General features: G+C 45.3%; 1 protein-coding gene across 1 annotated transcript in view; it reads left to right on the forward strand.

The window, feature by feature from the left end:
* LOC135551653 (CUB and sushi domain-containing protein 2-like) overlaps positions 1-25266 on the forward strand; it is a 947993-nt gene that overhangs the window by 487898 nt on the left and 434829 nt on the right. The window contains 1 exon segment of the mRNA XM_064982833.1: positions 17525-17646. Within this exon segment, the coding sequence (XP_064838905.1) occupies positions 17525-17646 (122 nt within the window).

Consider the following 25266-nt stretch of genomic DNA (forward strand, 5'->3'; position numbering starts at 1 on the left):
TGGGGTGATGGTGTGATGGAGTGATTGTGTTATGGGGTGATGGTGTGATGTGGAGATGGTGTTCATAATGATGTGGAGATGGTGTTCATAATGATGGGGTGATGGTGTGATGGGATGATGGTGTGTATAATGATGGGGAGATGGTGTTCATAATGATGGGGAGATGGTGTTCATAATGATGTGGAGATGGTGTTATGGCATGATGGTGTGATGGGGTGATGGTGTTATGGGGAGATGGTGTTATGGGGTGATGGTGTTCATAATGATGGGGTGATGGTGTGATGGGGTGATGGTGTTCATAATGATGTGGAGATGGTGTTCATAATGATGGGGAGATGGTGTTCATAATGATGGGGAGATGGTGTTCATAATGATGGGGAGATGGTGTGATGGGGAGATGGTGTTCATAATGATGGGGAGATGGTGTTATGGGGAGATGGTGTTCATAATGATGGGGAAATGGTGTTCATAATGATGGTGAGATGGGGTGATGGTGTTCATAATGATGGGGTGATGGTGTTCATAGTGATGGGGAAATGGTGTTCATAATGATGGGGAGATGGTGTTCATAATGATGGTGAGATGGGGTGATGGTGTTCATAATGATGGGGTGATGGTGTTCATAATGATGGGGAGATGGTGTTCATAATGATGGGGTGATGGTGTGATGGTATTCATAATGATGGGGTGATGGTGTTCATAGTGATGGGGAAATGGTGTTCATAATGATGGGGAGATGGTGTTCATAATGATGGGGTGATGGTGTGATGGTGTTCATAATGATGGGGTGATGGTGTTCATAGTGATGGGGAAATGGTGTTCATAATGATGGGGAGATGGTGTTCATAATGATGGGGTGATGGTGTGATGGTGTTCATAATGATGGGGTGATGGTGTTCATAATGATGTGGAGATGGTGTTCATGATGATGGGGAGATGGTGTTCATAATGATGGGGAGATGGTGTTCATAATGATGGGGTGATGGTGTTCATAATGATGGGGTGATGGTGTGATGGGGAGATGGTGTTCATAATGATGGGGTGATGGTGTGATGGGGTGATGGTGTGTATAATGATGGGGTGATGATGTTCATAATGATGGGGAGATGGTGTTCATAATGGTGGGGAGATGGTGTTCATAATGATGGGGTGATGGTGTGATGGAGAGATGGTGTTCATAATGATGGGGAGATGGTGTGATGGGGTGATGGTGTTCATAATGATGGGGTGATGGTGTGATGGGGAGATGGTGTTCATAATGATGGGGTGATGGTGTTCATAATGACAGGGTGATGGTGTGATGGGGTGAAGGTGTGATGGGGAGATGGTGTTCATAATGATGGAGTGATGATGTGATGGGTGATGGTGTGATGGTGAGATGGTGTTCATAATGATGGGGTGATGGTGTTCATAATGATGGGGTGATGATGTGATGGGTGATGGTGTGATGGTGAGATGGTGTTCATAATGATGGGGTGATGGTGTGATGGGGTGATGGGGAGATGGTGAGATGGGGAGATGGTGTTCATAATGATGGGGAGATGGTGTTATGGGGAGATGGTGTTCATAATGATGGGGAAATGGTGTTCATAATGATGGTGAGATGGGGTGATGGTGTTCATAATGATGGGGTGATGGTGTTCATAGTGATGGGGAAATGGTGTTCATAATGATGGGGAGATGGTGTTCATAATGATGGTGAGATGGGGTGATGGTGTTCATAATGATGGGGTGATGGTGTTCATAATGATGGGGAGATGGTGTTCATAATGATGGGGTGATGGTGTGATGGTATTCATAATGATGGGGTGATGGTGTTCATAGTGATGGGGAAATGGTGTTCATAATGATGGGGAGATGGTGTTCATAATGATGGGGTGATGGTGTGATGGTGTTCATAATGATGGGGTGATGGTGTTCATAGTGATGGGGAAATGGTGTTCATAATGATGGGGAGATGGTGTTCATAATGATGGGGTGATGGTGTGATGGTGTTCATAATGATGGGGTGATGGTGTTCATAATGATGTGGAGATGGTGTTCATGATGATGGGGAGATGGTGTTCATAATGATGGGGAGATGGTGTTCATAATGATGGGGTGATGGTGTTCATAATGATGGGGTGATGGTGTGATGGGGAGATGGTGTTCATAATGATGGGGTGATGGTGTGATGGGGTGATGGTGTGTATAATGATGGGGTGATGATGTTCATAATGATGGGGAGATGGTGTTCATAATGGTGGGGAGATGGTGTTCATAATGATGGGGTGATGGTGTGATGGAGAGATGGTGTTCATAATGATGGGGAGATGGTGTGATGGGGTGATGGTGTTCATAATGATGGGGTGATGGTGTGATGGGGAGATGGTGTGCATAATGATGGGGTGATGGTGTTCATAATGACAGGGTGATGGTGTGATGGGGTGAAGGTGTGATGGGGAGATGGTGTTCATAATGATGGGGTGATGATGTGATGGGTGATGGTGTGATGGTGAGATGGTGTTCATAATGATGGGGTGATGGTGTTCATAATGATGGGGTGATGATGTGATGGGTGATGGTGTGATGGTGAGATGGTGTTCATAATGATGGGGTGATGGTGTGATGGGGTGATGGGGAGATGGTGAGATGGGGAGATGGTGTTCATAATGATGGGGAGATGGTGTGATGGGGAGATGGTGTTCATAATGATGGGGTGATGGTGTTCATAATGATGGGGTGATGATGTGATGGGGAGATGGTGTTCATAATGATGGGGTGATGGTGTTCGTAATGATTTGGAGATGGTGTGCATAATGATGGAGAGATGGTGTTCATAATGATGGGGAGATGGTTTTCATAATTATGGGGTGATGGTGTTCATAATGATGGGGTGATGGTGTTCATAATGATGGGGAGATGGTGTTCATAATGATGGGGAGATGGTGTGATGTGGAGATGGTGTTCATAATGATGGTGTGATGGGGTGATGGTGTTCGTAATGATTTGGAGATGGTGTGCATAATGATGGGGAGATGGTGTGATGGGGAGATGGTGTTCATAATGATGGGGAGATGTTGTGATGGGGAGATGGTGTTCATAATGATGGGGTGATGGTGTTCATAATGATGGGGAGATGGTGTTCATAATGATGGGGAGATGGTGTTCATAATGATGGGGTGATGGTGTTCATAAAGATGGGGTGATGGTGTTCATAATGATGGGGAGATGGTGTTCATAATGATGGGGAGATGGTGTTCATAATGATGGGGAGATGGCGTTCATAATGATGGGGAGATGGTGTTATGGGGAGATGGTGTTCATAATGATGGGGAGATGGTGTTATGGGGAGATGGTGTTCATAATGATGGGGAGATGGTGTTCATAATGATGGGGTGATGGTGTTCATAATGATGGGGAGATGGTGTTCATAATGATGGGGAGATGGTGTTCAAAATGATGGGGTGATGGTGTTCATAATGATGGGGAGATGGTGTTATGGGGAGATGGTGTTCATAATGATGGGGAGATGGTGTTCATAATGATGGGGAGATGGTGTTCATAATGATGGGGTGATGGTGTTCATAATGATGGGGAGATGGTGTTCATAATGATGGGGTGATGGTGTTCATAATGATGGGGAGATGGTGTTCATAATGATGGGGAGATGGTGTTCATAATGATGGGGTGATGGTGTTCATAATGATGGGGAGATGGTGTTCATAATGATGGGGAGATGGTGTTCATAATGATGGGGTGATGGTGTTCTTAATGATGGGGTGATGGTGTTATGGGGAGATGGTGTTCATAATGATGGGGAGATGGTGTTCATAATGATGGGGAGATGGTGTTCATATTGATGGGGTGATGGTGTTCATAATGACGGGGAGATGGTGTTATGGGGAGATGGTGTTCATAATGATGGGGAGATGGTGTTCATAATGATGGGGTGATGGTGTTCATAATGATGGGGTGATGGTGTGATGGGGAGATGGTGTTCATAATGACGGGGAGATGGTGTGATGGGGAGATGGTGTTCATAATGACGGGGAGATGGTGTTCATAATGATGGGGAGATGGTGTTATGGGGAGATGGTGTTCATAATGACGGGGAGATGGTGTTCATAATGATGGGGAGATGGTGTTATGGGGTGATGGTGTGATGGGGAGATGGTGTTCATAATGATGGGGAGATGGTGTTCATAATGACGGGGAGATGGTGTGATGGGATGATGGTGTTCATAATGATGGGGTGATGGTGTTATGGGGAGATGGTGTTCATAATGATGGGGAGATGGTGTTCATAATGATGGGGTGATGGTGTTATGGGGTGATGGGGAGATGGTGTTCATAATGATGGGGAGATGGTGTGATGGGGAGATGGTGTTCATAATGATGGGGTGATGGTGTTCATAATGATGGGGAGATGGTGTTCATAATGATGGGGTGATGGTGTTCATAATGATGGGGTGATGGTGTTCATAATGATGGGGAGATGGTGTTCATAATGATGGGGAGATGGTGTTCATATTGATGGGGAGATGGTGTTCATAATGATGGTGTGATGGTGTGATGGGGTGATGGTTTTCATAATGATGTGGAAATGGTGTTCATATTGATGGGGAGATGGTGTTCATAATGATGGGGTGATGGTGTTCATAATGATGGGGAGATGGTGTTCATAATGATGGGGAGATGGTGTGATGTGGAGATGGTGTTCATAATGATGGTGTGATGGGGATATGGTGTTCATAATGACAGGGAGATGGTGTTCATATTGATGGGGTGATGGTGTGATGGGGAGATGGTGTTCATAATGATGGGGAGATGTTGTGATGGGGAGATGGTGTTCATAATGATGGGGTGGTAGTGTTCATAATGATGGGGTGATGGTGTCCATAATGATAGGGAGATGGTGTTATGGGGTGATGATGTGATGGAGTGATTGTGTTATGGGGTGATGGTGTGATGTGGAGATGGTGTTCATAATGATGTGGAGATGGTGTTCATAATGATGGGGTGATGGTGTGATGGGGAGATGGTGTTCATAATGATGGGGTGATGGTGTGATGGGGTGATGGTGTTCATAATGATGGGGTGATGGTGTGATGGGGTGATGGTGTGTATAATGATGGGGAGATGGTGTTCATAATGATGGGGAGATGGTGTTCATAATGATGTGGAGATGGTGTTCATAATGATGGGGTGATGGTGTGATGGGGTGATGGTGTTCATAATGATTGGGTGATGGTGTGATGGGGTGATGGTGTGTATAATGATGGGGAGATGGTGTTCATAATGATGGGGAGATGGTGTTCATAATGATGTGGAGATGGTGTTATGGCATGATGGTGTGATGGGGTGATGGTGTTATGGGGAGATGGTGTTATGGGGTGATGGTGTTCATAATGATGGGGTGATGGTGTGATGGGGTGATGGTGTTCATAATGATGTGGAGATGGTGTTCATAATGATGGGGAGATGGTGTTCATAATGATGGGGAGATGGTGTTCATAATGATGGGGAGATGGTGTGATGGGGAGATGGTGTTCATAATGATGGGGAGATGGTGTGATGTGGAGATGGTGTTCATAATGATGGTGTGATGGGGAGATGGTGTTCATAATGACAGGGAGATGGTGTTCATATTGATGGGGTGATGGTGTGATGGGGAGATGGTGTTCATAATGATGGGGAGATGTTGTGATGGGGAGATGGTGTTCATAATGATGGGGTGGTAGTGTTCATAATGATGGGGTGATGGTGTCCATAATGATAGGGAGATGGTGTTATGGGGTGATGGTGTGATGGAGTGATTGTGTTATGGGGTGATGGTGTGATGTGGAGATGGTGTTCATAATGATGTGGAGATGGTGTTCATAATGATGGGGTGATGGTGTGATGGGATGATGGTGTGTATAATGATGGGGAGATGGTGTTCATAATGATGGGGAGATGGTGTTCATAATGATGTGGAGATGGTGTTATGGCATGATGGTGTGATGGGGTGATGGTGTTATGGGGAGATGGTGTTATGGGGTGATGGTGTTCATAATGATGGGGTGATGGTGTGATGGGGTGATGGTGTTCATAATGATGTGGAGATGGTGTTCATAATGATGGGGAGATGGTGTTCATAATGATGGGGAGATGGTGTTCATAATGATGGGGAGATGGTGTGATGGGGAGATGGTGTTCATAATGATGGGGAGATGGTGTTATGGGGAGATGGTGTTCATAATGATGGGGAAATGGTGTTCATAATGATGGTGAGATGGGGTGATGGTGTTCATAATGATGGGGTGATGGTGTTCATAGTGATGGGGAAATGGTGTTCATAATGATGGGGAGATGGTGTTCATAATGATGGTGAGATGGGGTGATGGTGTTCATAATGATGGGGTGATGGTGTTCATAATGATGGGGAGATGGTGTTCATAATGATGGGGTGATGGTGTGATGGTATTCATAATGATGGGGTGATGGTGTTCATAGTGATGGGGAAATGGTGTTCATAATGATGGGGAGAGATGGTGTTCATAATGATGGGGTGATGGTGTGATGGTGTTCATAATGATGGGGTGATGGTGTTCATAGTGATGGTGAAATGGTGTTCATAATGATGGGGAGATAGTGTTCATAATGATGGGGTGATGGTGTGATGGTGTTCATAATGATGGGGTGATGGTGTTCATAATGATGTGGAGATGGTGTTCATGATGATGGGGAGATGGTGTTCATAATGATGGGGAGATGGTGTTCATAATGATGGGGTGATGGTGTTCATAATGATGGGGTGATGGTGTGATGGGGAGATGGTGTTCATAATGATGGGGTGATGGTGTGATGGGGTGATGGTGTGTATAATGATGGGGTGATGATGTTCATAATGATGGGGAGATGGTGTTCATAATGGTGGGGAGATGGTGTTCATAATGATGGGGTGATGGTGTGATGGGGAGATGGTGTGATGGGGTGATGGTGTTCATAATGATGGGGTGATGGTGTGATGGGGAGATGGTGTTCATAATGATGGGGTGATGGTGTTCATAATGACAGGGTGATGGTGTGATGGGGTGAAGGTGTGATGGGGAGATGGTGTTCATAATGATGGGGTGATGATGTGATGGGTGATGGTGTGATGGTGAGATGGTGTTCATAATGATGGGGTGATGGTGTTCATAATGATGGGGTGATGATGTGATGGGTGATGGTGTGATGGTGAGATGGTGTTCATAATGATGGGGTGATGGTGTGATGGGGTGATGGGGAGATGGTGAGATGGGGAGATGGTGTTCATAATGATGGGGAGATGGTGTTCATAATGATGGGGTGATGGTGTGATGGGATGATGGTGTGTATAATGATGGGGAAATGGTGTTCATAATGATGGTGAGATGGGGTGATGGTGTTCATAATGATGGGGTGATGGTGTTCATAGTGATGGGGAAATGGTGTTCATAATGATGGGGAGATGGTGTTCATAATGATGGTGAGATGGGGTGATGGTGTTCATAATGATGGGGTGATGGTGTTCATAATGATGGGGAGATGGTGTTCATAATGATGGGGTGATGGTGTGATGGTATTCATAATGATGGGGTGATGGTGTTCATAGTGATGGGGAAATGGTGTTCATAATGATGGGGAGATGGTGTTCATAATGATGGGGAGATGGTGTTCATAATGATGGGGAGATGGTGTGATGGGGAGATGGTGTTCATAATGATGGGGAGATGGTGTGATGTGGAGATGGTGTTCATAATGATGGTGTGATGGGGAGATGGTGTTCATAATGACAGGGAGATGGTGTTCATATTGATGGGGTGATGGTGTGATGGGGAGATGGTGTTCATAATGATGGGGAGATGTTGTGATGGGGAGATGGTGTTCATAATGATGGGGTGGTAGTGTTCATAATGATGGGGTGATGGTGTCCATAATGATAGGGAGATGGTGTTATGGGGTGATGGTGTGATGGAGTGATTGTGTTATGGGGTGATGGTGTGATGTGGAGATGGTGTTCATAATGATGTGGAGATGGTGTTCATAATGATGGGGTGATGGTGTGATGGGATGATGGTGTGTATAATGATGGGGAGATGGTGTTCATAATGATGGGGAGATGGTGTTCATAATGATGTGGAGATGGTGTTATGGCATGATGGTGTGATGGGGTGATGGTGTTATGGGGAGATGGTGTTATGGGGTGATGGTGTTCATAATGATGGGGTGATGGTGTGATGGGGTGATGGTGTTCATAATGATGTGGAGATGGTGTTCATAATGATGGGGAGATGGTGTTCATAATGATGGGGAGATGGTGTTCATAATGATGGGGAGATGGTGTGATGGGGAGATGGTGTTCATAATGATGGGGAGATGGTGTTATGGGGAGATGGTGTTCATAATGATGGGGAAATGGTGTTCATAATGATGGTGAGATGGGGTGATGGTGTTCATAATGATGGGGTGATGGTGTTCATAGTGATGGGGAAATGGTGTTCATAATGATGGGGAGATGGTGTTCATAATGATGGTGAGATGGGGTGATGGTGTTCATAATGATGGGGTGATGGTGTTCATAATGATGGGGAGATGGTGTTCATAATGATGGGGTGATGGTGTGATGGTATTCATAATGATGGGGTGATGGTGTTCATAGTGATGGGGAAATGGTGTTCATAATGATGGGGAGATGGTGTTCATAATGATGGGGTGATGGTGTGATGGTGTTCATAATGATGGGGTGATGGTGTTCATAGTGATGGGGAAATGGTGTTCATAATGATGGGGAGATGGTGTTCATAATGATGGGGTGATGGTGTGATGGTGTTCATAATGATGGGGTGATGGTGTTCATAATGATGTGGAGATGGTGTTCATGATGATGGGGAGATGGTGTTCATAATGATGGGGAGATGGTGTTCATAATGATGGGGTGATGGTGTTCATAATGATGGGGTGATGGTGTGATGGGGAGATGGTGTTCATAATGATGGGGTGATGGTGTGATGGGGTGATGGTGTGTATAATGATGGGGTGATGATGTTCATAATGATGGGGAGATGGTGTTCATAATGGTGGGGAGATGGTGTTCATAATGATGGGGTGATGGTGTGATGGAGAGATGGTGTTCATAATGATGGGGAGATGGTGTGATGGGGTGATGGTGTTCATAATGATGGGGTGATGGTGTGATGGGGAGATGGTGTTCATAATGATGGGGTGATGGTGTTCATAATGACAGGGTGATGGTGTGATGGGGTGAAGGTGTGATGGGGAGATGGTGTTCATAATGATGGAGTGATGATGTGATGGGTGATGGTGTGATGGTGAGATGGTGTTCATAATGATGGGGTGATGGTGTTCATAATGATGGGGTGATGATGTGATGGGTGATGGTGTGATGGTGAGATGGTGTTCATAATGATGGGGTGATGGTGTGATGGGGTGATGGGGAGATGGTGAGATGGGGAGATGGTGTTCATAATGATGGGGAGATGGTGTTATGGGGAGATGGTGTTCATAATGATGGGGAAATGGTGTTCATAATGATGGTGAGATGGGGTGATGGTGTTCATAATGATGGGGTGATGGTGTTCATAGTGATGGGGAAATGGTGTTCATAATGATGGGGAGATGGTGTTCATAATGATGGTGAGATGGGGTGATGGTGTTCATAATGATGGGGTGATGGTGTTCATAATGATGGGGAGATGGTGTTCATAATGATGGGGTGATGGTGTGATGGTATTCATAATGATGGGGTGATGGTGTTCATAGTGATGGGGAAATGGTGTTCATAATGATGGGGAGATGGTGTTCATAATGATGGGGTGATGGTGTGATGGTGTTCATAATGATGGGGTGATGGTGTTCATAGTGATGGGGAAATGGTGTTCATAATGATGGGGAGATGGTGTTCATAATGATGGGGTGATGGTGTGATGGTGTTCATAATGATGGGGTGATGGTGTTCATAATGATGTGGAGATGGTGTTCATGATGATGGGGAGATGGTGTTCATAATGATGGGGAGATGGTGTTCATAATGATGGGGTGATGGTGTTCATAATGATGGGGTGATGGTGTGATGGGGAGATGGTGTTCATAATGATGGGGTGATGGTGTGATGGGGTGATGGTGTGTATAATGATGGGGTGATGATGTTCATAATGATGGGGAGATGGTGTTCATAATGGTGGGGAGATGGTGTTCATAATGATGGGGTGATGGTGTGATGGAGAGATGGTGTTCATAATGATGGGGAGATGGTGTGATGGGGTGATGGTGTTCATAATGATGGGGTGATGGTGTGATGGGGAGATGGTGTGCATAATGATGGGGTGATGGTGTTCATAATGACAGGGTGATGGTGTGATGGGGTGAAGGTGTGATGGGGAGATGGTGTTCATAATGATGGGGTGATGATGTGATGGGTGATGGTGTGATGGTGAGATGGTGTTCATAATGATGGGGTGATGGTGTTCATAATGATGGGGTGATGATGTGATGGGTGATGGTGTGATGGTGAGATGGTGTTCATAATGATGGGGTGATGGTGTGATGGGGTGATGGGGAGATGGTGAGATGGGGAGATGGTGTTCATAATGATGGGGAGATGGTGTGATGGGGAGATGGTGTTCATAATGATGGGGTGATGGTGTTCATAATGATGGGGTGATGATGTGATGGGGAGATGGTGTTCATAATGATGGGGTGATGGTGTTCGTAATGATTTGGAGATGGTGTGCATAATGATGGAGAGATGGTGTTCATAATGATGGGGAGATGGTTTTCATAATTATGGGGTGATGGTGTTCATAATGATGGGGTGATGGTGTTCATAATGATGGGGAGATGGTGTTCATAATGATGGGGAGATGGTGTGATGTGGAGATGGTGTTCATAATGATGGTGTGATGGGGTGATGGTGTTCGTAATGATTTGGAGATGGTGTGCATAATGATGGGGAGATGGTGTGATGGGGAGATGGTGTTCATAATGATGGGGAGATGTTGTGATGGGAGATGGTGTTCATAATGATGGGGTGATGGTGTTCATAATGATGGGGAGATGGTGTTCATAATGATGGGGAGATGGTGTTCATAATGATGGGGTGATGGTGTTCATAAAGATGGGGTGATGGTGTTCATAATGATGGGGAGATGGTGTTCATAATGATGGGGAGATGGTGTTCATAATGATGGGGAGATGGCGTTCATAATGATGGGGAGATGGTGTTATGGGGAGATGGTGTTCATAATGATGGGGAGATGGTGTTATGGGGAGATGGTGTTCATAATGATGGGGAGATGGTGTTCATAATGATGGGGTGATGGTGTTCATAATGATGGGGAGATGGTGTTCATAATGATGGGGAGATGGAGAGAAGGGGAGATGGTGTTCAAAATGATGGGGTGATGGTGTTCATAATGATGGGGAGATGGTGTGATGGGGAGATGGTGTTCATAATGATGGGGAGATGGTGTTCATAATGATGGGGAGATGGTGTTCATAATGATGGGGTGATGGTGTGATGGGGAGATGGTGTTCATAATGATGGGGTGATGGTGTTCATAATGATGGGGAGATGGTGTTCATAATGATGGGGAGATGGTGTTCATAATGATGGGGTGATGGTGTTCATAATGATGGGGAGATGGTGTTCATAATGATGGGGAGATGGTGTTCATAATGATGGGGTGATGGTGTTCTTAATGATGGGGTGATGGTGTTATGGGGAGATGGTGTTCATAATGATGGGGAGATGGTGTTCATAATGATGGGGAGATGGTGTTCATATTGATGGTGTGATGGTGTTCATAATGATGGGGTGATGGTGTTATGGGGAGATGGTGTTCATAATAATGGTGAGATGGTGTTCATAATGATGGGGAGATGGTGTGATGTGGAGATGGTGTTCATAATGATGGGGTGATGGTGTGATGGGGTGATGATGTTCATAATGATGGGGTGATGGTGTTCATAATGATGGGGAGATGGTGTTCATAATGATGGGGAGATGGTGTTCATAATGATGGGGAGATGGTGTTCATAATGATGGGGAGATGGTGTTCATAATGATGGGGAGATGGTGTGATGTGGAGATGGTGTTCATAATGATGGGGTGATGGTGTGATGGGGAGATGGTGTTCATAATGATGGGGAGATGGTGTTCATAATGATGGGGAGATGGTGTTCATAATGATGGGGAGATGCTGTGATGTGGAGATGGTGTTCATAATGATGGTGTGATGGGGAGATGGTGTTCATAATGATGGGGTGATGGTGTTCATAATGATGGGGAGATGGTGTTATGGGGAGATGGTGTTCATAATGATGGGGAGATGGTGTTCATAATGATGGGGAGATGGTGTGATGTGGAGATGGTGTTCATAATGATGGTGTGATGGGGAGATGGTGTTCATAATGATGGGGTGATGATGTTCATAATGATGGGGAGATGGTGTGATGGGGAGATGGTGTTCATAATGATGGGGTGATGGTGTGATGGGGTGATGATGTTCATAATGATGGGGTGATGGTGTTCATAATGATGGGGAGATGGTGTTCATAATGATGGGGAGATGGTGTTCATAATGATGGGGTGATGGTGTTCATAATGATGGGGTGATGGTGTTCATAATGATGGGGAGATGGTGTGATGGGGAGATGGTGTTCATAATGATGGGGTGATGGTGTTCATAATGATGGGGAGATGGTGTGATGGGGAGATGGTGTTCATAATGATGGGGTGATGGTGTGATGGGGTGATGATGTTCATAATGATGGGGTGATGGTGTTCATAATGATGGGGTGATGGTGTTCATAATGATGGGGTGATGGTGTGATGGGGTGATGATGTTCATAATGATGGGGAGATGGTGTGATGGGGAGATGGTGTTCATAATGATGGGGTGATGGTGTGATGGGGTGATGATGTTCATAATGATGGGGTGATGGTGTTCATAATGATGGGGAGATGGTGTTCATAATGATGGGGAGATGGTGTTCATAATGATGGGGTGATGGTGTTCATAATGATGGGGTGATGGTGTTCATAATGATGGGGAGATGGTGTGATGGGGAGATGGTGTTCATAATGATGGGGTGATGGTGTTCATAATGATGGGGAGATGGTGTGATGGGGAGATGGTGTTCATAATGATGGGGTGATGGTGTGATGGGGTGATGATGTTCATAATGACAGGGTGATGGTGTTCATAATGATGGGGTGATGGTGTTCATAATGATGGGGTGATGGTGTGATGGGGTGATGATGTTCATAATGATGGGGAGATGGTGTGATGGGGAGATGGTGTTCATAATGATGGGGTGATGGTGTTCATAATGATGGTGTGATGGGGAGATGGTGTGCTGAATGATTATTGCCAGGATCATTGGTTAGTAGACATGCGACGTCGTGAGCCGGATCAGGGAAGTAGCCTCCTACGTAGTGTGCTTCTTTCGACTCGGGTCTATAGGGGGAAGTTTGCCATATGGGTCTCAGACCATGAAAACTCATAACTACAGATCCCAAATAGAAAACAGAGCTTTTCATTGTCAGATTAAATCGAATCTGGATTTAAAGCACGTTCCTCTGAAATGCTACTGCAATACTGTACATATGCTCAGTCTTCTATATCCACAGTACTGTAGTAATGATCAGTCTTCTATATCCACAGTACTGTAGTGGTGCTCATCCTTCTATATCCACAGTACTGTAGTGGTGCTCATCCTTCTATATCCACAGTACTGTAGTGGTGCTCATCCTTCTATATCCACAGTACTGTAGTGGTGCTCATCCTTCTATATCCACAGTACTGTAGTGGTGCTCATCCTTCTATATCCACAGTACTGTAGTAATGCTCAGCCTTCTATATCCACAGTACTGTAGTAATGCTAAGCCTTCTATATCCACAGTACTGTAGTAATGCTCAGCCTTCTATATCCACAGTACTGTAGTAATGCTCAGCCTTCTATATCCACAGTAATGTAGTGGTGCTAAGCCTTCTATATCCACAGTACTGTAGTAATGCTAAGCCTTCTATATCCACAGTACTGTAGTAATGCTCATCCTTCTATATCCACAGTACTGTAGTAATGCTCAGCCTTCTATATCCACAGTACTGCAGTAATGTGCAGCCTTCTATATCCACAGTACTGTAGTAATGATCATCCTTCTATATCCACAGTACTGTAGTAATGCTCAGTCTTCTACATCCACAGTACTGTAGTGGTGCTAAGCCTTCTATATCCACAGTACTGTAGTAATGATCATCCTTCTATATCCACAGTACTGTAGTAATGCTCAGTCTTCTACATCCACAGTACTGTAGTGGTGCTAAGCCTTCTATATCCACAGTACTGTAGTAATGCTCAGTCTTCTACATCCACAGTACTGTAGTAATGCTCAGCCTTCTATATCCACAGTACTGTAGTAATGCTAAGCCTTCTATATCCACAGTAATGTAGTAATGCGCAGTCTTCTATATCCACAGTACTGTAGTAATGCTCAGCCTTCTATATCCACAGTACTGTAGTAATGATCATCCTTCTATATCCACAGTACTGTAGTAATGCTCAGTCTTCTACATCCACAGTACTGTAGTGGTGCTAAGCCTTCTATATCCACAGTACTGTAGTAATGCTCAGTCTTCTACATCCACAGTACTGTAGTAATGCTCAGCCTTCTATATCCACAGTACTGTAGTAATGCTAAGCCTTCTATATCCACAGTACTGTAGTAATGCTAAGCCTTCTATATCCACAGTACTGTAGTAATGCTCAGCCTTCTATATCCACAGTACTGTAGTAATGCTCAGCCTTCTATATCCACAGTACTGTACTAATTCTCAGTCTTCTACATCCACAGTACTGTAGTAATGCTCATGTCCGTCTGAATGTCTTCTATGATACATTCCAAATGGATCCGTCTTCCCTATATAGTGTGACCAGAGCCAAAAAGTAGTGCACTCCATGTGGAATAGGGTGCATTTTGGGACTGAACGCTATCTCTCTGAGCCCTTATTATCGTGATTGCAGGGTGATTAGACCAGCGGCACTGGAGCCACAATACAGATGGCGTATTAACAGGGGAGAGAATCAACCTCATTATGGACCTCGTTATTAACCAGAAATGGGGAATATAGTGTATTGGACTTTGCAGTTAACACACCTACACAGTATTATCTTTCATTAAGGTCACCCTCGCTGTCAGGACCACTCAAATTAATTACTTGAATATTTTCCTTAAACTTTAAAATGAACGCCACCCATTATTTAATGTGGCTGGTGCTGGGGGCTTTTTGGGGGGGGGGGGGGGGGGCATTCCTCTAAGGACCTCTCCACTCCCGACATAACTGATTAAGAGTTGAGTCTGGGTCTAGACCTCTTAACTAACTTCATTTACCCCCAGACACTCAGGCCTTCATTAGACATGGCCTTCTTTAGTTTGAGGTGTTTAAAGTCCATTTCGGTGACCTGGGGCAACAAGGACAGAGTAGAGAAGTCCGAATGCCCTCTAAAAGACAACTACTGCTGCTATAGGACCAATATCCATCCGTTCTTCATGTCCTGATCCCAGCCTTCTATACCTGATCCACCCGTTCTTCATGTCCTGATCCCAAACTTCTATACCTGATCCATCCGTTCTTCATGTCCTGATCCCAGCCTTCTATACCTGATCCATCCGTTCTTCATGTCCTGATCCCAGCCTTCTATACCTGATCCATCCGTTCTTCATGTCCTGATCCCAGCCTTCTATACCTGATCCATCCGTTCTTCATGTCCTGATCCCAGCCTTCTATATCTGATCCATCCGTTCTTCATGTCCTCATCCATGCCTTCTATATCTGATCCATCCGTTCTTCATGTCCTGATCCCAGCCTTCTATACCTGATCCATCCGTTCTTCATGTCCTCATCCCAGCCTTCTATACCTGATCCATCCGTTCTTCATGTCCTCATCCCAGCCTTCTATACCTGATCCATCCGTTCTTCATGTCCTCATCCCAGCCTTCTATACCTGATCCATCCGTTCTTCATGTCCTCATCCCAGCCTTCTATACCTGATCCATCCGTTCTTCATGTCCTCATCCCAGCCTTCTATACCTGATCCATCCGTTCTTCATGTCCTCATCCCAGCCTTCTATACCTGATCCATCCGTTCTTCATGTCCTGATCCCAGACTTCTATACCTGATCCATCCGTTCTTCATGTCCTGATCCCAGCCTTCTATACCTGATCCATCTGTTCTTCATGTCCTGATCCCAGCCTTCTATATCTGATCCATCCGTTCTTCATGTCCTGATCCCAGCCTTCTATACCTGATCCATCTGTTCTTCATGTCCTGATCCCAGCCTTCTATACCTGATCCATCTGTTCTTCATGTCCTGATCCCAGCCTTCTATATCTGATCCATCCGTTCTTCATGTCCTGATCCCAGCCTTCTATACCTGATCCATCCGTTCTTCATATCCTGTTCCCAGCCTTCTATACCTGATCCATCCGTTCTTCATGTCCTGATCCCAGCCTTCTATACCTGATCCATCCGTTCTTCATGTCCTGATCCCAGCCTTCTATACCTGATCCATCCGTTCTTCATGTCCTGATCCCAGCCTTCTATACCTGATCCATCCGTTCTTCATGTCCTGATCCCAGCCTTCTATACCTGATCCATCCGTTCTTCATGTCCTGATCCCAGCCTTCTATACCTGATCCATCCGTTCTTCATGTCCTGATCCCAGCCTTCTATACCTGATCCATCCGTTCTTCATGTCCTGATCCCAGCCTTCTATACCTGATCCATCCGTTCTTCATGTCCTGATCCCAGCCTTCTATACCTGATCCATCCGTTCTTCATGTCCTGATCCCAGCCTTCTATACCTGATCCATCCGTTCTTCATGTCCTGATCCCAGCCTTCTATACCTGATCCATCCGTTCTTCATGTCCTCATCCCAACCTTCTATACCTGATCCATCCGTTCTTCATGTCCTGATCCCAGTCTTCTATACCTGATCCATCCGTTCTTCATGTCCTGATCCCAGCCTTCTATACCTGATCCATCCGTTCTTCATGTCCTGATCCCAGCCTTCTATATCTGATCCAACCATTATTTATGTCCTGATCCCAGCTTTCTATATCTGATCCAACCATTCTTTATATCTTGATCCCTGCCTTCTCAAACAGCATTCACTACTTCAGACATAGTGCTTCACTCCAGTCTCTTGTGTTCTGTTGGGTTCGAGATGAGACAAGATGAGACAGGATAAGACTGGGTTTAGTTGGCCTGGTTTGGCTTGGCTGTGTTATGTTATGGTGTTGGAGCCAAAGTCTACCTCTGTTGGGGGTGCTTTTTTGCTAACTAACTGTCCTCTTTGAACCTTTTTCAATGCCCTTTGTGTCAAATTATGAGATTATATACAGGTAAACATAGACATACCTGAAACTAATGTGTACAGTATGTGGAAGCTGATTCACACAGTTCAATTGATAAGTAAATAGCCTAACAATGTAATGTTATTTTCTCTTTCAGCTCCTATGTGTGGTGGTCAGCTGAGAGGCCCTAACGGTATCATAGCATCACCAAACTACCCTGTCCAGTATGACAACAATGCTAACTGCACCTGGTTCATCACCGCTACAGACACCACCAAGGTATGGTCTCACATTGCTAATGCTATATGCTAATACTGAAAATGTTGTGTTAATGGTGCTATGCTATATGCTAATCCAGTACTATGTACAGAACTGACATAATAATATTGACTACTTGGTGATTTTGTGACGACTTGCTTTCTTATGTTAAAATTTACAACCGTCTGACATTATGACATGCTAATATGGAAATTATACTTTGAAAATGGAGTACTTAAAGTTAGTGATGCTATGCTACGCTAATTTGTACTACTGTTTATGCACTACTTGTTTTCTTCTCCGATGGTAAGCTAAATGCTAATTATGCTACTGCTCGAAAAGCAAATCAACATTTTATTTGTCACACACAAATGTATGTATTCGGCACATACACATGGTTAGCAGATGTTAATGCGAGTGTAGCGAAATGCTTGTGTGTCTAGTTCTGACTGTGCAGTTATATCTAACAAGTAATCTAACAATTTCACAACAACTACCTTACTCATTAATTTACACTTGTGTGTGTATAAGAATATGAGCGATGGCCGAACTGCATAGGCAAGATGCAGTAGATGGTATAGAGTACAGTATATTCATATGAGATGAGTAATGTAGGGCATGTTAACATTATATAAAGTGGCATTTTTTAAAGTGACTTATGGTACATTTATTAGATTAAATTTTAATTATTAAAGTGGCTAGACATTGAGTCAGTATGTTGGCAGCAGCCACTCACTCAATGTTAGTGATGGCTGTTTAACAGTCTGATGGCCTTGAGATAGAAGCTGTTTTTCAGTCTCTCGGTCCCAGCTTTGATGCACCTGTACTGACCTCGCCTTCTGGATGGCTCGGGTGGTTGTTGTCCTCAATGATCCTTTTAGCATTCCTGTGACATCGGGTGGTGTAGGTGTCCTGGAGGGCAGGTAGTTTGCCCCCGGTGATGTGTTGTGCAGACCACACTACCCTCTGGAGAGACTTACGGTTGTGGGCAGAGCAGTTGCAGTACCAGACAACAGTCCGACAGGATGCTCTCGATTGTGCATCTGTAAAAGTTTGTAAGTGTTTATGGTGACAAGATACATTTCTTCAGCCTCTGTCTGTGTGGGTGGACCATTTCAGTTTGTCCATGACGTGTACGCAGAGGAACTTAAAAACTTTACACCTTCTGTCCCGTCAATGTGGATAGGGAGGCGCTCCCTCTACTGTTTCCTGAAGTCCACGATCATTTCCTTTGTTTTGTTGACTTTGAGTGTGAGGTGATGTTGCTGACACCACACTCCAAGGGCCCTCACTTCCTCCCTGTAGGCCATCTCGTCGTTGTTGGTAATCAAGCCTACCAATGTAGTGTCGTCTGCAAACTTGATGATTGAGTTGGAGGTGTGCATGGCCATGCAGTCATGGGTGAACAGGGAGTACAGGAGAGGGCTGAGAACTCACCCTTGTGGGGCCCCAGTGTTGACGGTCAGCAGGGTGGAGATGCTGTTTCCTCACCACCTGTAATGCATTTCCAAACCATCATTCTAAGTGTATATTCTTTGCCCAAAGTCTGTCAGATCAGATCCACCTTTCATTTAAGTTGCTGTGTTACACACAAAGAGAGCTAGCACTGTGGCTGTAGAGCTTATTTTGTGGACTAGTCAGATACAATGCCCTGCAAAGGAGTTGGCACAATGCCCTGCAAAGGAGTGGGTACAATGCCCTGCAAAGGAGTGGGTACAATGCCCTGCAAAGGAGTGGGTACAATGCCCTGCAAAGGAGTGGGTACAATGCCCTGCAAAGGAGTTGGTACAATGCCCTGCAAAGGAGTTGGTACAATGCCCTGCAAAGGAGTGGGTACAATGCCCTGCAAAGGAGTGGGTACAATGCCCTGCAAAGGAGTGGGTACAATGCCCTGCAAAGGAGTGGGTACAATGCCCTGCAAAGGAGTGGGTACAATGCCCTGCAAAGGAGTGGATACAATGCCCTGCAAAAGAGATGGATAGATGTTACGAATCCCTTTTGGCCCGACAGTCTAGGGGAGATGGTAACGAGACCCGTAACATAACTCATGCAATTTATAATAGTGAAAGAGTAAAAGTGAGAACAAAATAACCACAGACAACTAAATTACTGTCAAACACATGGTTTATTAGAAAACACACGGGAATGGGTGGGGAGGGAGCAGGAAGAGGGGCTGAGCAACTTCCGGCGCCGACAGAGATGGCCGCCTCGCTTCGCGTTCCTAGGAAACTATGCAGTTTTTTGTTTTTTTACGTGTTATTTCTTACATTAGTACCTCAGGTCATCTTAGGTTTCATTACATACAGCCGAGAAGAACTACTGAATATAAGATCAGCGTCAACTCACCATCAGTACGACCAAGAATATGTTTTTCGCGACGCGGATCCTGTGTTCTGCCTTACAAACAGGACAACGGAATGGATCGCATGCAGCGACCCCAAAAACGACTCAGAAAAAGAGGGAAACGTAGCGGTCTTCTGGTCAGACTACGGAGACGGGCACATCGTGCCCCACTTCCTAGCATTCTTCTTGCCAATGTCCAGTCTCTTGACAACAAGGTTGATGAAATCCGAGCAAGGGTAGCATTCCAGAGGGACATCAGAGACTTTAACGTTCTGTGCTTCACGGAAACATGGCTCACTGGAGAGACGCTATCCGATGCGGTGCAGCCAACGGGTTTCTCCACGCATCGCGCCGACAGAAACAAACACCTTTCTGGTAAGAAGAGGGGTGGGGGTGTATGCCTTATGGCTAACGAGGCATGGTGCGATGAAAGAAACATACAGGAACTCAAATCCTTCTGTTCACCTGACTTAGAATTCCTCACAATCAAATGTAGACCGCATTACCTACCAAGAGAATTCTCTTCGATTATAATCACAGCCGTATATATCCCCCAAGCAGACACATCGATGGCTCTGAACGAACTTTATTTAACTCTTTGCAAACTGGAAACCATTTACCCGGAGGCTGCATTCATCGTTGTTGGGGATTTTAACAAGGCTAATCTGAAAACAAGACTCCCTAAATTTTATCAGCATATCGATTGCGCAACCAGGGGCGGAAAAACCTTGGATCACTGTTACTCTAACTTCCGCGACGCATATAAGGCCCTGACCCGCCCCCCTTTCGGAAAAGCTGACCACAACTCCATTTTGCTGATACCTGCCTACAGACCAAAGCTAAAAAAAGAAGCTCCCACGCTGAGGTCTGTCCAACGCTGGTCCAACCAAGCTGACTCCACACTCCAAGACTGCTTCCATCACGTGGACTGGGACATGTTTCGTATTGCGTCAAATAACAACATTGACGAATACGCTGATTCGGTGTGCGAGTTCATTAGAATGTGCGTTGAAGACGTCGTTCCCATAGCAATGATTAAAACATTCCCTAACCAGAAACCTTGGATTGATGGCAGCATTCGTGTGAAACTGAAAGCGCGAACCACTGCTTTCAATCAGGGCAAGGTGTCTGGTAACATGACTGAATACAAACAATGCAGCTATTCCCTCCGTAAGGCTATCAAACAAGCTAAGCGTCAGTACAGAGACAAAGTAGAATCCCAATTCAACGGCTCAGACACAAGAGGCATGTGGCAGGGTCTACAGTCAATCACGGACTACAGGAAGAAATCCAGCCCAGTCATGGACCAGGATGTCTTGCTCCCAGGCAGACTAAATAACTTTTTTGCCCGCTTTGAGGACAATACAGTGCCACTGACACTGCCTGCAACGGAAAAATGTGGTCTCTCCTTCACTGCAGCCGAGGTGAGTAAAACATTTAAACGTGTTAACCCTCGCAAGGCTGCAGGCCCAGACGGCATCCCCAGCCGCGCCCTCAGAGCATGCGCAGACCAGCTGGCTGGTGTGTTTACGGACATATCCAATCAATCCCTATACCAGTCTGCTGTTCCCACATGCTTCAAGAGGGCCACCATCGTTCCTGTTCCCAAGAAAGCTAAGGTAACTGAGCTAAACGACTACCGCCCCCGTAGCACTCACTTCCGTCATCATGAAGTGCTTTGAGAGACTAGTCAAGGACCATATCACCTCCACCCTACCTGACTCCCTAGACCCACTCCAATTTGCTTACCGCTCAAATAGGTCCACAGACGATGCAATCTCAACCACACTGCACACTGCCCTAACCCATCTGGACAAGAGGAATACCTACGTGAGAATGCTGTTCATCGACTACAGCTCGGCATTCAACACCATCGTACCCTCCAAGCTCGTCATCAAGCTCGAGACCCTGGGTCTCGACCCCGCCCTGTGCAACTGGGTACTGGACTTCCTGACGGGCCGCCCCAGGTGGTGAGGGTAGGTAACAACATCTCCTCCCCGCTGATCCTCAACACTGGGGCCCCACAAGGGTGCGTTCTGAGCCCTCTCCTGTACTCCCTGTTCACCCACGACTGCGTGGCCACGCACACCTCCAACTCAATCATCAAGTTTGCGGACGACACAACAGTGGTAGGCTTGATTACCAACAACGACGAGACGGCCTACAGGGAGGAGGTGAGGGCCCTCGGAGTGTGGTGTCAGGAAAATAACCTCACACTCAACGTCAACAAAACTAAGGAGATGATTGTGAACTTCAGGAAACAGCAGAGGGAACACCCCCCTATCCACATCGATGGAACAGTAGTGGAGAGAGTAGCAAGTTTTAAGTTCCTCGGCATACACATCACAGACAAACTGAATTGATCCACTCACACAGACAGCATCGTGAAGAAGGCGCAGCAGCGCCTCTTCAACCTCAGGAGGCTGAAGAAATTCGGCTTTGCACCAAAAGCACTCACAAACTTCTACAGAGGCACAACTGAGAGCATCCTGACGGGCTGTATCACCGCCTGGTACGGCAACTGCTCCGCCCTCAACCGTAAGGCTCTCCAGAGGGTAGTGAGGTCTGCACAACGCATCATCGGGGGCAAACTACCTGCCCTCCAGGACACCTACACTACCCGATGTTACAGGAAGGCCATAAAGATCATCAAGGACATCTACCACCCAAGCCACTGCCTGTTCACCCCGCTATCATCCAGAAGGCGAGATCAGTACAGGTGCATCAAAGCTGGGACCGAGAGACTGAAAAACAGCTTCTATCTCAAGGCCATCAGACTGTTAAACAGCCACCACTAGCATTGAGGGGCTGCTGCCTACACACTGACACTGACTCAACTCCAGCCACTTTAATAATGGGAATTGATGGGAAATGTTGTAAATATATCACTAGCCACTTTAAACAATGCTACCTTATATAATGTTACTTACCCTACATTATTCATCTCATATGCATACCTATATACTGTACTCTATATCATCGACTGCATCCTTATGTAATACATGTATCACTAGCCACTTTAACTATGCCACTTTGTTTACATACTCATCTCACATGTATATAGTGTACTCGATACCATCTACTGTATCTTGCCTATGCTGCTCTGTACCATCACTCATTAATATATCCTTATGTACATATTCTTTATCCCCTTACACTGTGTATAAGACAGTAGATTAGGAATTGTTAGTTAGATTACTTGTTGGTTATTACTGCATTGTCGGAACTAGAAGCACAAGCATTTCGCTACACTCGCATTAACATCTGCTAACCATGTGTATGTGTGACAAATACAATTTGATTTGATTTGATTTGATTTGAGCTGGACCCAAGGAAAGAAACAAGTATTCAAAAACACCCCTAAGCTAGACTAGCCTATTTCAACAACAGCTAACTAACTAACCAAAAATACAGTGGGTGGTCCACCAAGTTCTAACTAGTGTTTTTAACAAAGTTTACCTACGGGTAGGGTATGCCCATGGGCGACTTGTCTTGGTTCCCCCTTTTCCCACCAGCAAACAAACACCATAACCAGAAACAATACTCACTGGTGAGGACAAAGTGATATGGAGGTGCTCAAACAAAAGATCAAAACATAAAGAGTGAAACAGAGAGATCTACAGACATAGTAGGAGCGGGTGAAACAGAGAGATCTACAGACATAGTAGGAGCGGGTGAAACAGAGAGATCTACAGAAATAGTCGGAGAAGGTGAAACAGAGAGATCTACAGACACAGCCGGAGCGGGTGAAACAGAGAGATCTACAGACATAGCCGGAGCGGGTGAAACAGAGAGATCTACAGACATAGTAGGAGCGGGTGAAACAGAGAGATCTACAGACATAGGGCATTTACAGAGAGATCTACCGACATAGGGCATTTACAGAGAGATCTACAGACATAGTAGGAGTGGGTGAAACAGAGAGATCTACAGACATAGTAGGAGCGGGTGAAACAGAGTGATCTACAGACATAGTAGGAGCGGGTGAAACAGAGAGATCTACAGACATAGGGCATTTACAGAGAGATCTACCAACATAGGGCATTTACAGAGAGATCTACAGACATAGTAGGAGAGGGTGAAACAGAGATCTACACACATAGTAGGAGAGGGTGAAACAGAGAGATCTACAGACATAGTCGGAGAGGGTGAAACAGAGAGATCTACAGACATAGGGCATTTTCAGAGAGATCTACAGACATTGGGCATTTACAGAGAGATCTACAGACATAGTAGGAGCGGGTGAAACAGAGAGATCTACAGACATAGTCGGAGCGGGTGAAACAGAGAGATCTACAGACATAGTCGGAGAGGGTGAAACAGAGAGATCTACAGACATAGGGCATTTTCAGAGAGATCTACAGACACATGGCATTTACAGAGAGATCTACAGACATAGGGCATTTACAGAGAGATCTACAGACATAGTAGGAGCGGGTGAAACAGAAAGATCTACAGACATAGTAGGAGAGGGTGAAACAGAGATCTACAGACATAGTAGGAGAGGGTGAAACAGAGAGATCTACAGACATAGTCGGAGACGGTGAAACAGAGAGATCTACAGACATAGGGCATTTTCAGAGAGATCTACAGACATATGGCATTTACAGAGAGATCTACAGACATAGGGCATTTACAGAGAGATCTACAGACATAGGGCATTTACAGAGAGATCTACAGACATAGTCGGAGCGGGTGAAACAGAGAGATCTACAGACATAGTCGGAGCGGGTGAAACAGAGAGATCTACAGACATAGGGCATTTACAGAGAGATCTACAGACATAGGGCATTTACAGAGAGATCTACAGACATAGTAGGAGAGGGTGAACCAGAGAGATCTACAGACATAGTAGGAGCGGGTGAAACAGAGAGATCTACAGACATAGTCGGAGAGGGTGAAACAGAGAGATCTACAGACATAGGGCATTTACAGAGAGATTGAGCTCCAGAGCAAACACCTGACATGGTTTTTAAACCAAGGGAAAGGAACTGTAATTGGGTAGGAAACAGGAGGAGGTGTGTCTTCTGATTGATGATTGATTGGTGACTGATTGGGGATGATTTTCACCTGTGAGTGGAGAAGGAGAGAAAAGAACACAGGATACATACACACACACCCACAGGATACCTGCATCCATAACAATAGATGTAAAGTCATCAGAGAGAGAGAGAGATAGTGGAATGACCTGTGGAGAAGGAGAGGAAGAACACAGCACAGAGAGGTACAGACATGGAGAGGTATAGACATCAATAAGAGGATATGAGAAGAGGCAGAGATGACTTCAGATGTTCAAAG

Source organism: Oncorhynchus masou, chromosome 13 (genome assembly GCF_036934945.1).
Source record: "Oncorhynchus masou masou isolate Uvic2021 chromosome 13, UVic_Omas_1.1, whole genome shotgun sequence".
NCBI classification, from domain to species: domain Eukaryota; kingdom Metazoa; phylum Chordata; class Actinopteri; order Salmoniformes; family Salmonidae; genus Oncorhynchus; species Oncorhynchus masou.